The sequence below is a fragment of the Macaca fascicularis genome, chromosome 1 (assembly GCF_037993035.2).
Source record: "Macaca fascicularis isolate 582-1 chromosome 1, T2T-MFA8v1.1".
NCBI classification, from domain to species: Eukaryota; Metazoa; Chordata; class Mammalia; order Primates; family Cercopithecidae; genus Macaca; species Macaca fascicularis.
In genome coordinates, this window is record NC_088375.1 from 225,012,161 (window position 1) to 225,026,878 (window position 14,718).

General features: G+C 45.7%; 1 protein-coding gene across 4 annotated transcripts in view; it reads left to right on the forward strand.

Annotated features, from left to right (window-relative positions):
• The first annotated feature begins 447 nt into the window (after nucleotides 1-447).
• The window catches only part of CLSTN1 (calsyntenin 1), a 100,071-nt gene continuing 85,800 nt past the window's right edge, over nucleotides 448-14,718 (forward strand). For all 4 annotated transcript variants that reach the window (XM_015442926.3, XM_015442936.3, XM_015442932.3 and 1 more), the window contains exon 1: nucleotides 448-764. In XM_015442926.3, the coding sequence (XP_015298412.2) occupies nucleotides 674-764 (91 nt within the window). In that variant the 5' untranslated portion in view covers nucleotides 448-673. The remainder of the gene's footprint in view (nucleotides 765-14,718) is intronic.

Consider the following 14,718-nt stretch of genomic DNA (forward strand, 5'->3'; position numbering starts at 1 on the left):
CCCCCGCCAGGGTCTGCGCTCCTCGGCGGAGCGGGTGGGAAGGATGAGTCCTCGGGGTGGAGAAGGAGGCGCGGGTCCCCGGGTACCGCTCGCCCGGCCTTAGGAGTCCGGGAGCGCGCGTGGGGACGCGGAGTTGAGGCTCTCTAGCTGCGGCCGCGGAAAGGGATACAGTCCCCCGGGCCCCTCCCGGCCGCTTGGAACCCACCCCAGGCGCGTCCCCGCGGGCGCGCGCTCCAGGCGGGGCCGACGGGCTCGGAGGCGCGCCCTCTCCCGGGTCCGCCGCGCGCGCTCCCTCACCTCCCCGCCCCTTCCCTCCCGGGCCCGCGCGCTCCCCGGGTCCGCCGCGCGCGCGCCTCGCGTCGCTCCCCATCCCCGCCCCTCCCGCCGCCACCCCGCCCCCGGCCGGGTACCCTCGCCGGACCCGAGAGAGAGCGTCGCCGCCATCTTAGTTGCTGCCGCTGCCTCCAGCAAGGCGCTGCTCCGAGGCGGGGAGGGCGCCGCGTCCTGAGCGCGCGGCCCAGCGTCACGGCGGCGGCGGCGGCGGCTCCTCCTTGGATCCCCGGAGCTCGCCGCGCCGCGGAGCAGCCGGCCCCGGGCCCTAGAGCCCCGAGAGCTCCGAGAGCTCCGCTCGGCGTCCCGCGCGCCTCCCTGCCGCTCCCGCCCCGGGCTGGCGATGCTGCGCCGCCCCGCGTCCGCGCTGGCCCCGGCCGCCCGGCTGTTGCTGGCCGGGCTGCTGTGCGGCGGCGGGGTCTGGGCCGCGCGAGGTAAGCCCCAGGGCCGGGCCGGGCCGCTGGGTTGGTGCGGGTCCCGGTGTGGGGATTAGGGTCCCGGTGCGGGAGTAGGGCCGGATGCCGGGATTCGAGCCGGGATGCGGGGAGTCGGGTCCGAGCGCAGGGAGCCGGGTCGGGGCGTGGGGTTCGGCTTGGGGGTCGGGCTCGCGGAGCCGGGGCCGGGGCGCAGGAGACTGCGGGCGCGCGCTGCGGGCGTCCCGGGGAAGCCAGGCTCGGTCCCGGGCGGGGCACCTGGGCCTGGGCCGCCCCCACTGCAGCCCGGGGTGGTGGCTGCGCTGATTTGGGGGGACGAGCAGACGGGCCGAAGGGTCAGTCCGCCCTGCTCAGCGGCGCACGCAGGCTGGGGCTGCACCCCTGGGTGAGATGCTGTGTGTACGTGTGCTCAGAGGTGCATCAGGCGGGGGGTGCACGCACAGTTTTGGTGTGTGCTTACATAAGAGCCCACTCCTCCGCATCCCGTTTCCAAGATCCCGATTCTCTGTTGCTGCACCGCGGACACCACGACTTCGCCCCTTTCCGCCTCCTCCCAGGGTCCTTCAGACGTTGTCTTGTTTCCAGTGGAGCCGAGGCTGAAACTTCGTACTTCCCTCCCACCTTTTCACCCAAAGGTGAAATCGCGATGAGATTTGCGACCGCGGGCTCACCCAGTGTTAGAAATCTCCGTCTCTGCTACCCCTGGTGCCTTGGTGCAGTTTTTCTGACGGTCATTTAGACCGTGGAGGCTTAGATACCCTCTACAAAAACGAGAAATCCCTCTGGTTCTTTAGGATTGTAGGACCGAAATTATTTTATGGCTCGGTGGGAAGTAATATTTCTTGGCTAATTTATTATTAGCTTTTAATCTTCATCCACTTAACCTTTTAAACCTTGCGTGCTCTCTGATATTGACTGGTCTTGCCAACGAAAAGCTTACGCATTGCAGATACAGTATTTGCTTCTGAGTGGATCTTGAAATCGTAAACATTTTCCTTGGCCTTAGAGCAAAGTAATCTAGGTGTAGTCTGTAGAATCTACTGTAGGCTTAAATCTGTTGTTCTGATTTTTTTTTTTTTTAATCAAAAGAAATTTTGGGGAGGAGGATTGATAGAAATCCAGATGAAATGGTCATATTTGAATTTAGCCAGCTTTAAAAAAATTCTTATTTTCCCTTCCCTGGCGTGACATAAGGAGAGAAGTATGGTGTTCACAAAATTAAAGGGCAGAGGCGGCAAATGCATCTTTTGTTCCATGTTCCTTTCTAAACATCGAGGATGATAAACTTTGAATACTTCTTTTATTTCATTTCTGACATTCTGTTGACTCTGTCAAATTCAGATCTTAGTCACTAAGTATCTCATTGCTGGCCATTTGATTTTTAAAAGTAACATCAAACTAAGTTTGAAATGTTCTTTCCAGATGTGGGTTGGAGGTCTGAAACTCTAATATATCCAAGAGAAATGTCAAAGTTTTGCTTCTCTTGGGGAAAACCCACACATTTTAAAAATATGTGCTTGGATTGGGTATTTTGGGAACAGTTTAAGTATATTTAGTTTAGTCAGTGATACCATTTCTTGTTAAAATTGGTGCTTGCTTAAATAGCACCTACATTTGTTAGTCATTATTTAATTGCCTTGGTTACTTAAACAGCATACATTTCAACTTTGAATATCTTCATTACCCGAGACCTACAGAAATGTGGTGTGAAAGATGTGTTGACTAGTTGAGTCATTTGTGATTTGCTTTCTCTAAAGTTTTCTTGGTGCCGTTAGACAGTAGTTCAAGATTCTTAGTCTTCAGAATAAAGACATTTTACACATCAGTTATTTGGTCGCATTGTTTTTTTTTTCAGGTTGCGAGTTAGAAAATGTCTTGGAATTATTACACAAAATGCTAGTAACAATTTCATTTTGAAATATTACAAGTGAATTTCATATGTAAATTTACAGTTTGGAGACACTCTGTGGGCTCATTTTAAGAGATCATTTCAACTCATATCTGAAGTTTTTACTGCCGTAAGGCAGTACGACATGAACTCCTGTTCATGCTGTAGCTACCTTTAGTAATCGTTAATGTTAGATTACGTAGAGACTGCTGGAGAAAATGATAAATTTTCTAATATAAATTGCATCTTGAACTATTAGTTTTGTAGAGACCCTCAAATTTTATTTTAATTATAGCTGTAGTTCTCAAGAAATGTTGAGTAGAGCTGGGCGCAGTGGCTCGTGCCTGTAATCCCAGCACTTTGGGAGGCTGAGGCTGGCAGATCACCTGAGGCCCGGAGTTCGAGACCAGCCTGGTCAACATGGTGACACCCCGTCTCTACTAAAAATATAAAAATTAGCTGGGTGTGCTGGTGGGTGCCTGTAATCCCAGCTACTTGGGAGGCTGAGGCAGGAGAATTGCTTGAACCCAGGAGGCGGAGGTTGCAGTGAGCCGAGATTGCGCCACTGCACTCCAGCCTGGGTGACAAAGCAAGACTCCAGTCTTAAAAACAAAGTAAGTAAGCCAAAATATTAGAAGAAATATCTTTGGCGTGCCCTGGACGGTCATGTCCGTCGGCTACCTGCCTTCTTCATGGAGATCAGGAAATAGAACAGTGAAGCAGAGAAAATAGAAAGCTTATATGAATATTTAAAAAACGCAACCGTGTAATGCATTTCGAAGCCACATAATAAATAAAAATCACGGTTATTTTTCCATTTGCACACAGACTTAGTGAGGCCTCTTCTCACCATCCTATTTGAAATCATTTCTCTTCCTGAACCCCTAAATCCTGTTTCCCTGCAACACTTTTTCTTTTTTCCATAGCACTTAGCCCATTCTAACATGCCTTGTTGCTTACTTATTGAGTTGTTTACCGTCTGTTTCCCCTCTGTAGAACATATGCCCCAAGATGGAAGGGTGTCTGCTTTGCATATGTTTCCCGTCACCAGCACACCGGAGGCATGCCAGTATTGTGTGATTGAATGAATGAATGGGTAGATGGATAACAGCATTTCAGTTTTTAGACAGCGTAGTAGCTTTGCATCCTAATTTTCACTTCACAGATAAATGCTACATAGTGAAAAAAATTACATAGTGTAAAGTAAACTTAAATTCTTTTTTTTTTTTTGAGACAGAGTCTCATTCTGTCACCCAGGCTGGAGTGCAGTGGGGAGATCTTGGCTCACTGCAACCTCTGCCTCCCAGGTTCAAGAGATTCTCCTGCCTCAGCCTCCCCAGGAGCTGGGACTACAGGCATATGCCATCTCACTGGGCTCATTTTTGTATTTTTAGTAGAGACAGGGTTTCACCATGTTGGCCACGCTGGTCTGAACTCCTGACCTGAAGTGAGCCACCTGCCTGTGCCTCCCACAGTGCTGAGATTACAGTTGTGAGCCACTGCACCTGGCCCAAACTTAATTTCTGCAGTGTGGATGTGGGAATTCATTAGTGGGTAAATTTTCAAGGATCATGGCGCCAGCCTCAGTGGCTCATACCTGTAATTCCAGCACTTTGGGAGGACTAGGCAGGCAGATTACTTGAGTGCAGGAGTTTGAGACTAGCCTGGGCAACATGGTGAAACCTTGTCACTACAAAAATACCAAAAAAAAAAAAAAAAAAAAAGTTCAAGGATCCATTCTGTTGGTTGCAGTATTGGGGATATTAGATCATGACACTCTGTCTTGGCCTTCGAAGGCTGTAGCTCTGTGGCTACACCTGTCAGTCCCTTTAAAAAAATACTGTAATTTTCAGCTTTTTTGGGAAGATGGTTTCTTAATTTGTTACCTCGTTTTTCATAAGTAATGATGTGGAAAAAAGTCATTCGAATATAGACCTCAGTATTACCCATAGTCTAACATTGTTAATACTGAATGAAAGTAAATAACATTTATTTCTCAAAGGAGACCTATAACTGCTGAAGAAATAATAAAATATGAACAATTTTGAATATATTCCAATTTTAGAACATTAACTCGGTTAACTGGAACCTTCAGTTAGCTGGAATTCATCCTTTGGCTGGATATTTCTTTTGGGAGAAAAAGCATCAAACCAAGCAGTTTTATAGGAATTATTTTTCAAAAGGAAGGTTTAGGAGGTGATACCATACATTATATGTGCCAGTATTTGATATTTAAGCCAAAAACAGCAACTAATATTTCAGTTTTAGTTATGAAGAATATGACCAATAAATGAAATTTTTGTGGGATATAAAATATAATTATTACACTGAAACTAGAAAATGCTATAATTTCATAGAACTAGCTGCAAGACTTAGTGAAGCTTATTAAACCAAGTCTAAGTGTTTAAAATGAGGAAGCTGAGATACGTTAAAATTTTAGAACAAAGGAAAAAAAGTGCTGAGTTATTTTTATTATTGCTTTGAGACAGGAAAATATGTTTTTTAATATTTTTTTTGGATAGAGTTTTCATTTATAAGAGTTGAAACAAAATGGAGATCTGATTATCCTAAAAAACCACCAAGAGTCTATTTCTTATGTATTCTGGTTGAGGGCTTAGATCATTAAAACTTGTGTTTTCAGTGGGTCTTAATTTAGTATGAAGAGTTGCTTGAAGGGGCTGGGCGCGGTGGCTCATGCCTGGAATCCCAGCACTTTGGGAGGCCGAGGTAGGTGGATCACGAGGTCAGGAGATGCAGACCATCCTGACTAACACGGTGAAGCCCCATCTCTACTAAAAAAAATACAAAAGATTAGCCGGGCTTGATGGCGGGCGCCTGTAGTCCCAGCTACTCCGGAGGCTGAGGCAGGAGAATGGTGTGAACCTGGTAGGCGGAGCTTGCAGTGAGCTGAGATCGCGCTACTGCGCTCCAGCCTGGATGACAGAGTGAGACTCTGTCGCAAAAAAAAAAAAAAAAAAAAGAGTTGCTTGAAGAAATGTGTCTTTATAAGTGAAATTTTACAATGTTGATTTGCAACAAAATACGGATTTTAGTAGTGTTTCAGGACTACAGATTCAAGATTGGTGGAAATGATTTACACAATGTTATGATTTTGCATTAAGAAACAACCAAGGCCTGGCACAGTGGCTCACGCCTGTAATCCCAGCACTTTGGGAGGCCAAGGCGGGTGGATCATGAGGTCAAGAGATGGAGACCATCCTGGCCAACATGATTAAACCCTGTCTCTACTAAAAATACAAAAATTAGCCGGGTGTGGTGGCGTGCACCTGTAGTCCCAGCTACTCGGGAGGCTGAAGCAAGAGAATCGCTTCAACTTGGGAGGCGGAGGTTGCAGAGAGCCGAAATTGCACCACTGCACTCCTGCCTGGTGACAGAGTGAGACTCAGTCTCAAAAAACAAACAAACGGGGGGCAGGGAGGGATTGCATTGGGAGTTATACCTGATGTAAATGACGAGTTGATGGGTGCTGACGAGTTGATGGGTGCAGCACGTCAACATGGCACAGGTATACATATGTAACAAACCTGCACGTTATCCACATGTACCCTAGAACTTAAAGTATAATAAAAAAAAAAAAAAAAAGAAAACAAACAAACAAACTAAAAACAACCAACCAAATGGCCAGGCATGGTAGCTCACACCTGTAATCCCAGTGCTTTGGGAGGCCAAGATGGGTGGATTGCTTGAGTCCGGGAGTTCAAGACCAGCCTGTGCAACATGGTGAAACCCCATCTCTACTAAAAATACAAAAAAAATTAGCTGGGCATGGTGGCATATGCCTGTAGTCCCAGCTACTCAGGAGTCTGAGGCTGGAGAACTGATTGAACCTGGCAGGTTGAGGCTGCAGTGAGCCAAGGTCACACCACTTGCATTCCAGCCTGGGCGACAGAGCAAGACTCTGTCTCTAAAAAAAAAAAAAAAAAAAAAGCCAAACTAACAAGCCCTCAAAAGTGATGTTTTGAGGCTATGCAAAGGCCATATATAGGAACCCTCAAATGGTGACAGCCTCCCCACTGTGTCAGCCTGACATACAATACCCATCTTTTCCCTAAGAGCTGCCACCGCCTGGGAACTAGAATGCTGATTGTCTGATTTGATAGGTTCTTTTTATTTTTATTTATTTATTTATTTTTAAGACGGAGTCTTGCTCTTTCGCCCGGGCTGGAGTGCAGTGGCCGAATCTCAGCTCACTGCAAGCTCCGCCTCCCAGGTTTACGCCATTCTCCTGCCTCAGCCTCCCGAGTAGCTGGGACTACAGGCGCCCTCCACCTCGCCCGGCTAGTTTTTTGTATTTTTTAGTAGAGATGGGGTTTCACCGTGTTAGCCAGGATGGTCTCGATCTCCTGACCTCGTGATCCGCCCATCTCGGCCTCCCAAAGTGCTGGGATTACAGGCTTGAGCCACCGTGCCCCGCAATAGGTTCTTTCTCTCCTATGTTTTAGGTGTATTTTTGCTTATTTTTTGATTTAGTTTTAGGATATTATTATTAGATTAAAAATTTTCACGAGATTTGTTACTAAAGTTTTTATTTTTAAAGGTTCTTGGCAGAGATTCACGTACTTCAAAGTAACAGAGTTTAAAGCAGCTTAAATACCTTTAAAACATCTGAAAGTTGGCTACGTGCGGTGGCTCACATCTGTAATCCCAGCACTTTGGGAGGCCAAGGCGGGCGGATCACCTTAGGTCGGGAGTTAGGGACCAGCCTGACCAACATGGAGAAACCCCATCTCTACTAAAAAATATAAAATTAGCCGGGTGTGGTGGTGCATGCCTGTAATCCCAGCTACTCGGGAGGCTGAGGCAGGAGAATCGCTTGAACCCGGGAGGTGGAGGTTGTGGTGAGCCGAGATCACGCCATTGCACTCCAGCCTGGGCAACAAGAGCAAAACTCCATCTCAGGAAAAAAAAAAAAAAAAATCTGAAAGTTAACTTCCTTCCCATTCCGGAACCCCAGTAAGAAGTATGTAGTAGCATATCAGAAGAAGAGTCATGTTTTTGCTTTTTTACTTTTTTGGTCAGACATGAATAATCATCTTAAAAAGAATTAATAGAAATGGTGTCTCACTGTGTTGCTCAGGCTGGTCTCGAACTCCTGGGCTCTAACAGTCCTCCCACCTCATCCTCCCAAAGAGCTGAGATTATAGGCGTGAGCTACTGCACCCGATCGTCTTTCAGCTGTCTGTTTTCGTTCTGTCTGATTCTCCCCTGACAAGAACTTCTGTTGAGTCTGCCACTTTTCAAGCCTACCCTGATCTGTACTTTCTCCGAGTCATTGTGTAGGACAAAGGAGGACCACCGGCTGGGCGTGGTGGCTCACGGCTGTAATCCCAGCACTTTGGGAAGCTGAGGTGGGCGGATCACCTGAGGTCGGGAGTTCGACACCAGCCTGACCAACATGGAGAAACCCCGTCTCTACTAAAAATACACAATTAGCTGGACATGGTGGCACATGCCTGTAATTCCAGCTACTCGGGAGACTGAGGCAGGAGAATTGCTTGAACCCAGGAGGCAGAGGTTGCAGTGAACCGAGATTGCACCATTGCACTCCAGCCTGGGCAACAAGAGCAAAACTCCATCTCAAAATAAAAGGAAGACCACCTTTATCATGCCACTGCACTCTAGCCTGGGTGACAGAGCCAGACTTTGTCTCAAAACAAAACAAAACAAAACAAACAAAACCACCTTTTTCTGCATCCACTCCTTTTTTTTTTAAAAGCAGTTTTATTGAGATATAATTCGCATACCATAAAATTCAACATTTTAAGGCATACAATTCAGTGATTTTAGTATATTCACAAAGTTGTGCAGCCATCACCACTATCTAATTTCAGAACACTTTCATCACCCCCAAAAGAAACCCCATATCTGTTAGCGCTCATTCTCCATATCCCTCCTCCTCCATCCCTTGGCAACCCCGAGTATACTTTCTGTCTATGGATTTGCTTATTTTGGACATTTCATATCAAGGGAATCATAATATGTGGCCTTTTGTGACTAGCTTCTTTTGCTTAGTATGATGTCTTCAAGGTTCATCCATGTTGTAGCATGTATCAGGACTTCGTTTCTTTTCACAGGTAAATGATATATCCTTGTAGGGATATAACACATTCTGTTTATCCGTTTACTCATTGATGGACATTTGGGTTATTTCCACTTTGTATTTGGAAAATACTACTATGTACATTTTTGTACAGGAATTTGTGTGGACGTATGTTTTCATTTCTCTTGGATATATACCCAAGTGGAATTGTTGGGTCTTAGGGTAAGTCTTAGATTTAACTTTTTAAATTAAAAAAAAATTTTTTTTTTTTGAGATGGAGTCTCACTCTGTTGCCCAGGCTGGAGTGCAGTGATGTGATCTTTGCTCACTGCAGCCTCCGTCTCCCGGGTTCAAGAAATTCTCCTGCCTCAGCCTCCCGAGTAGCTGGGATTACAGGCATGTGCCACCATGTCCGGCTAATTGTGTATTTTTAGTAGAGACGGGGTTTCTCCATGTTGGTCAGGCTGGTCTCCAACTCCTGACCTCAAATGATCCACCTGCCTCGGCCTCCCAAAGTGCTGGGATTACAGGCATGAGCACTATGCCCGGCCTGTGTTTAACATTTTGAGGAACTACCGGCTGGTTGTACAAAGTGGCTGCACCATCCTGTATCCACTTGACCTCCGTCATCACTCACAGGAGCATTTTCCTAATCAAATACACATTTCACAGTTTTCTAGTTTGTTAGAATTTTAAGTTGAATTTTTTCCTAGTCTAGGTGCAAACTGGCATTTCATCTAACCAATTCCTTCCTTTGCCATTGTCTCTCATATAATTTTTACCCCGGACTTTAGACTTTGAGTTGAAAGGAACTTTGAAAGTTCTTTCCTCTATACTTTAAATAGCCTTCCCTGTAAAACAGACGTTTCCTCATATGTCCCTGTGTGTTGATCATTCAGCCTCTGTTTGAACTCTACTGCTACGGGGCTCTTGCTAGCTCACAGAGCAACCCTTTTCTTAAAAACATTGAGCCTTTGGTTAGGTTTCCTTAGGACTGAATTTTATCACGCCTTCGTATTTTTGCAGGCATCCAGGCCTACAGTTCATTGTTTTTACCACCTCACACATTAAGAGAGGCCGAGAGCATTGAGGCCTGGGCCTTGATTTCTGTGGATTTCTCAGGAATGAGCCTAGCACAGGGCTGCACGTGCAGTGTTTGGGGGACACCCACCCAGTCACACACACAGTCAGTATCCCGCCTCCAGGAACAGGGCTTCACTTAATGAAAGGGACTGGAAAAAACAGGACAATTCTCAAACTGCAACTACTTTAGAAAGTGACATTTCTTTTCTTTTTCTTTTTCTTTTCTTTCCTTTTTTTCTTTTTTATTTTTTAATTAATTTATTTTTTTTGAGACGGTGTCTCACTCTGTCGCCCAGGCTGGAGTGCTGGCACAATCTCGGCTCACTGCAAGCTCTGCCTCTCGGGTTTACGCCATTCTCCTGCCTCAGCCTCCCCAGTAGCTGGGACCACAGGTGCATACCACCACACCTGGCTAATTTAAAAATTTTTTAGAGACAGGGTCTTGCCATGTTGCCCAGGCTGGTTTCGAACTCTTGGGCTCAAGCAATCTGCCCTATTTGGGATTACAGGCGTGAGCCCCCATGTCCAGCCGACATTTCATTCATTCATTACATTTTTGTTATGCTAGCTGGCTAAAAATGTGCTTTGTTTAAAAGTAAATTATTTTTTCTAGTCCTTTGATTTTATTTAATTAACTATTCCTCATTTACCCAATCTTCAAACATAGAAAACACTTAGAAATATGTCTTTATATTCAAAGGGAATTTTAAAACTCAGTAAAAATGGATATCATCTTTGTTTACATACTTGAAGTATAGCAAAGACATTTTTATTCAGGCTGGAGTTCTGTGGCACGATCTCGGCTCACTGCAACCTCCGCCCTCCCAGGTTCAAGCAATCTTCCCACTTCAGCCCCCTGAGTAGCTGGAACTACAGGCACACTCTACCGTGCTTGACTAATTTATTTATTTATTTATTATTATTATTATTATTATTTTGTAGAGATGGGGTTTTACCATATTGCTCAGATTGGTCTCAAACTCCTGGACTCAAGCAATCTGCCTGCCTCAGTCTCCCAGAGTGCTAGGATTGTAGGCATGAGCCACCCTGCTCAGCCTAAAATTTTTCTTATATAGTACTTTTCAGGACCACTTCAAAACAGCTGAATGTTATAAATTTAAACTGAAGAAATGTAAAACTTTAGAATGATTTGTATAAGGTTGTCTATTAAGTGGCTTTTAAAGAATATAATTAATTCCATCTGAAATGCAGAATCTAGTCACACTGATTTTTTTTTTTGCATATTTCAGATGTAGTTAATGATGAAGATTGATAGAACTAGCTACATAATCCAAGGGGCCAATGCAAAATAAAGTGTGGGGCCCCTTGTTCAAAAATTATTAAAACTTTTTCTTTTTTTTTTGAGACAGAGTCTCACTGTGTTGCCCAGGCTGGAGTACAGTGGTGCGATCTCAGCTCACTATAACCTCGTCCTCCTGGGTTTAAGCAATTCTGGTGCCTCAGCCTCCCAAGTAGCTGAGATTACAGACATGCACCAGCAAGCTCGGCTAATTTTTTGTACTTTTAGTAGAGACAGGGTTTCACCATGTTGCCCAAGACGGTCTCGAACTCCTGAGCTCAGGCACTCCACCTGCCTCAGCTTCCCAAAGTGTTAGGATTACAGGCGTGAGCCACTGCATCTGGCCCAAAAATTATAAAAAATGTCAAGATGGCAACAGGTTTTTCTTTTGTTTTTTAGACAGAGTCTCACCCTGTCACCCAGGCTGGAGTGCAGTGGTGCATTCTTGGCTTACTGAAACCTCCACCTCCTGGGTTCAAGCAATTCTCATGCCTCAGCCTCCTGAGTAACTGGGATTATTAGGCACCCGCTACCATGCCCGGCTAATTTTTGTATTTTTAGTAGAGAGGGGGTTTCACCATGTTCGCTAGGCTGGTCCTGAACTCCTGACCTCAAGTGATCCTCCCGCCTCAGCCTCCCAGAGTACTGGGATTACAGGCTGAGCTACCTCACCTGGTTGACAATAGATTTTTTTTTTTTTTTTTTTTTGAGGTGGAGTTTTACTTTTGTTGCCTAGGCTACAATGCAATGGCATGATCTTGGCTCACCGCAACCTCCAGCTCCCAGGTTCAAGTGATTCTCCTGCCTCAGCCTCCCAAGTAGCTGGAATTACAGGCATGCATCACCACTGGTCTGGCTAATTTAGTATTTTTAGTAGAGATGGGGTTTCTCCATGTTTGTCAGGCTGGTCTTGACTCCCGACCTCAGGTGATCCGCTAGCCTCGGCCTCCTAAAGTAATGGGATTACAGGCATGAGCCCAGTGCGCCCGGTTGGCAGTAGGTTTTTAAACCAACCTAGGGGCCCTTCTATGCCTGGCTCCTGGCACCTGGAGGGAACTGGTCCTGAGTATTGATAAACTTAGATGACAGAGTATTAATAGTCGAATTGTGGGCCTAGGGCCTGAGATTTTCACCAGAGCTGCTTGTCCTCTGTGTCCCTGCGCAGCTGCACCTGTGGTTGATGCTCCTCCCTCCCCTTGGGAGAAGACGCCTGCCTTTCATTCTCCGTGGCCTCAGGGTGCAGGCTTCCCCGTCATCTTTCCATCCCCAGCACCCAGCAAAGGACCGGCTCTACTCCTTTCTCAGTAGACAGTGAGAACCAATGGTAGCCAGAGGCTCATGGAAAACTAGGGTCGCTTTTGATTTGTGGGATTAAAGCCCTTGTGTTAAGTAGATTATGTTTACTTTTTTTTTTTTTTTTTTTTTGAGACTGAGTCTCGCTCTGTCGCCCAGCCTGGAGTGCAATGGTGGGATCTCGGCTTACTACAACCTCTGCCTCCCGGTTCAAGTGATTCACCTGCTTCAGCCTCCCGAGTAGCTGGGATTACATGCACGCACCACCACGCCCAGCTAATTTTTTGTATTTTTAGTAGAGATGGGGTTTAACCGTGTTAGCCAGGATGATCTCGATCTCCTGACCTCGTGACCCGTCCACCTTGGCCTCCCAAAGTGCTGGGATTACAGGCATGAGCTACCACTCTGGCTTATGTTTACTTTTATTTTTAATTTATTTGTTTATTTATTTTGAGACAGAGTCTCGCTCTGTCACCCAGGCTGTAGTACAGTGGCCGGATCTCAGCTCACTGCAAGCTCCGTCTCCCGGGTTCACACCATTCTCCTGCCTCAGCCTCCTGAGTAGCTGGGACTGCAGGCGCCCACCACCATGCCCGGCTAATTTTTTGTGTTTTTAGTAGAGACCGGGTTTCACCGTGTTAGCCAGGATGGTCTCCTGACCTCATGATCCGCCTGTCTTGGCCTCCCAAAGTGCTGGGATTACAGGTGTGAGCCACCGCACCCGGCCCTATGTTTACTTTTAAAATGCTTTAACTAACTCATGCTAGTTTCTTATTACCTATAGAATTAGTAACAAGGATAACAAATAATTAAAATTCTTGGATAATCCCTAATCTTTTTTTTTTTTTCTTGCCATGCATTTCAAGCATTTATCAGACTAGTAAGTAAATAGTAAAATGAACTGACTTGAATTTCATTTTCTCCTTAGGCTCCCTCACTCTGGGCTAAAATTATTAAAGGAACAGTGGGGGTGGGGAGTAACAGGTGGGGTACAGTCGTTTTGAGTTTTCGAGCCCCTCAGTTACTAGTGCCTTGTGACTAGTCGGTAGGGGACCTTGATAATCCTGACTGATTATAAAGCCCTAAGTTGGCAAGGTCAGAGCTTGCTTCTGAGCTGTCTGTAAATATCCATTGATATCAGCTCATGATTCCTGTAGAAAACGTTTTCATTTGGCAAGGGTTTAAAAAGTCCATGCCCAAGTGTATGAGAGCCGCCTCTTGTTCAGCTAGGAAGCAGCGAATACGTGTCTTCTAAACATTCAGAGCCTTGAATAGAGAATAAATACTGGCTTAAATGCTTTTTTATATGAAATCTGACATGTTAAAGCCTCTTCTAAATTGGAGCACGTACCACTGGGATAGTTTCATAACACAGCCTTTTCCCTCCCTTCTGGTGACTTTAATAACAACTATGACGTTAATGTTTGTTTGGATGAAATAATGTTTTAGAGAGGTCATTAATGCCACTGGTTAATACATATTTGCAGATTCAATTGGTAAAGTTTATTAATCTTGTCTTTTTCTAGACTTTCTCTGAGTGTTCTTAGAAGGTTTGGGCTTTTTACCGCTACTTAAAGCAATGCATATGGCAGTGGGTCTGAGCAGATTATGTTGATTGAATTTTTCTTGTTGCATGTAAAGTATGTCATACATTGTTGTGAGGGTCCCAAGAGCAAGAGAATTGATCAGAGAACAAGAGAGGAAAGAGGATCCAGAGGTATGTGGAATGAGGCATTCTAGATAGATGTGGTTACAACAATTTAGGTTTTATTTTTATTTATTTATTTATTTTTAATTTAATTAATTAATTAATTTTGAGATGGGGTCTCACTCTGTCGCCCAGGCTGGAGTGCAGTGGTGCAATCTCGGCTCACTGCAATCTCCGCCTCCCAGGTTCAAGAGATTCTCCTGCTTCAGCCTCCTGACTAGCTGGGATTACAGGCGTACACTGCCACACCTGGATGATTTTTGTATTTTTAGTAGAGTTGGGGTTTCACCATGTTGCCCAGCCTAGTCTCGAACTCCTGACTTCAGGTGATCTATCTGCCTTGGCCTCCCTAAGTGCTGGGATTACAGGCGTAAGCCACTGTGCCCAGCCTTTACTTATTTACTTATTTATTTTTGAGACAGAGTATCATTCTGTTGCTCAGCCTGGAGTGCAGTGGCGCGATCTTGGCTCACTGCAACTTCCGCCTCCCGAGTTCAAGCAATTCTCCTGCCTCAGCCTCCCGAGTAGCTGGAATTATAGGCATACACTCCCACACCTGACTAATTTTTGTATTTTTAGTAGAGATGGGGTTTCACCATGTTGGCCAGCCTGGTCTCGAAC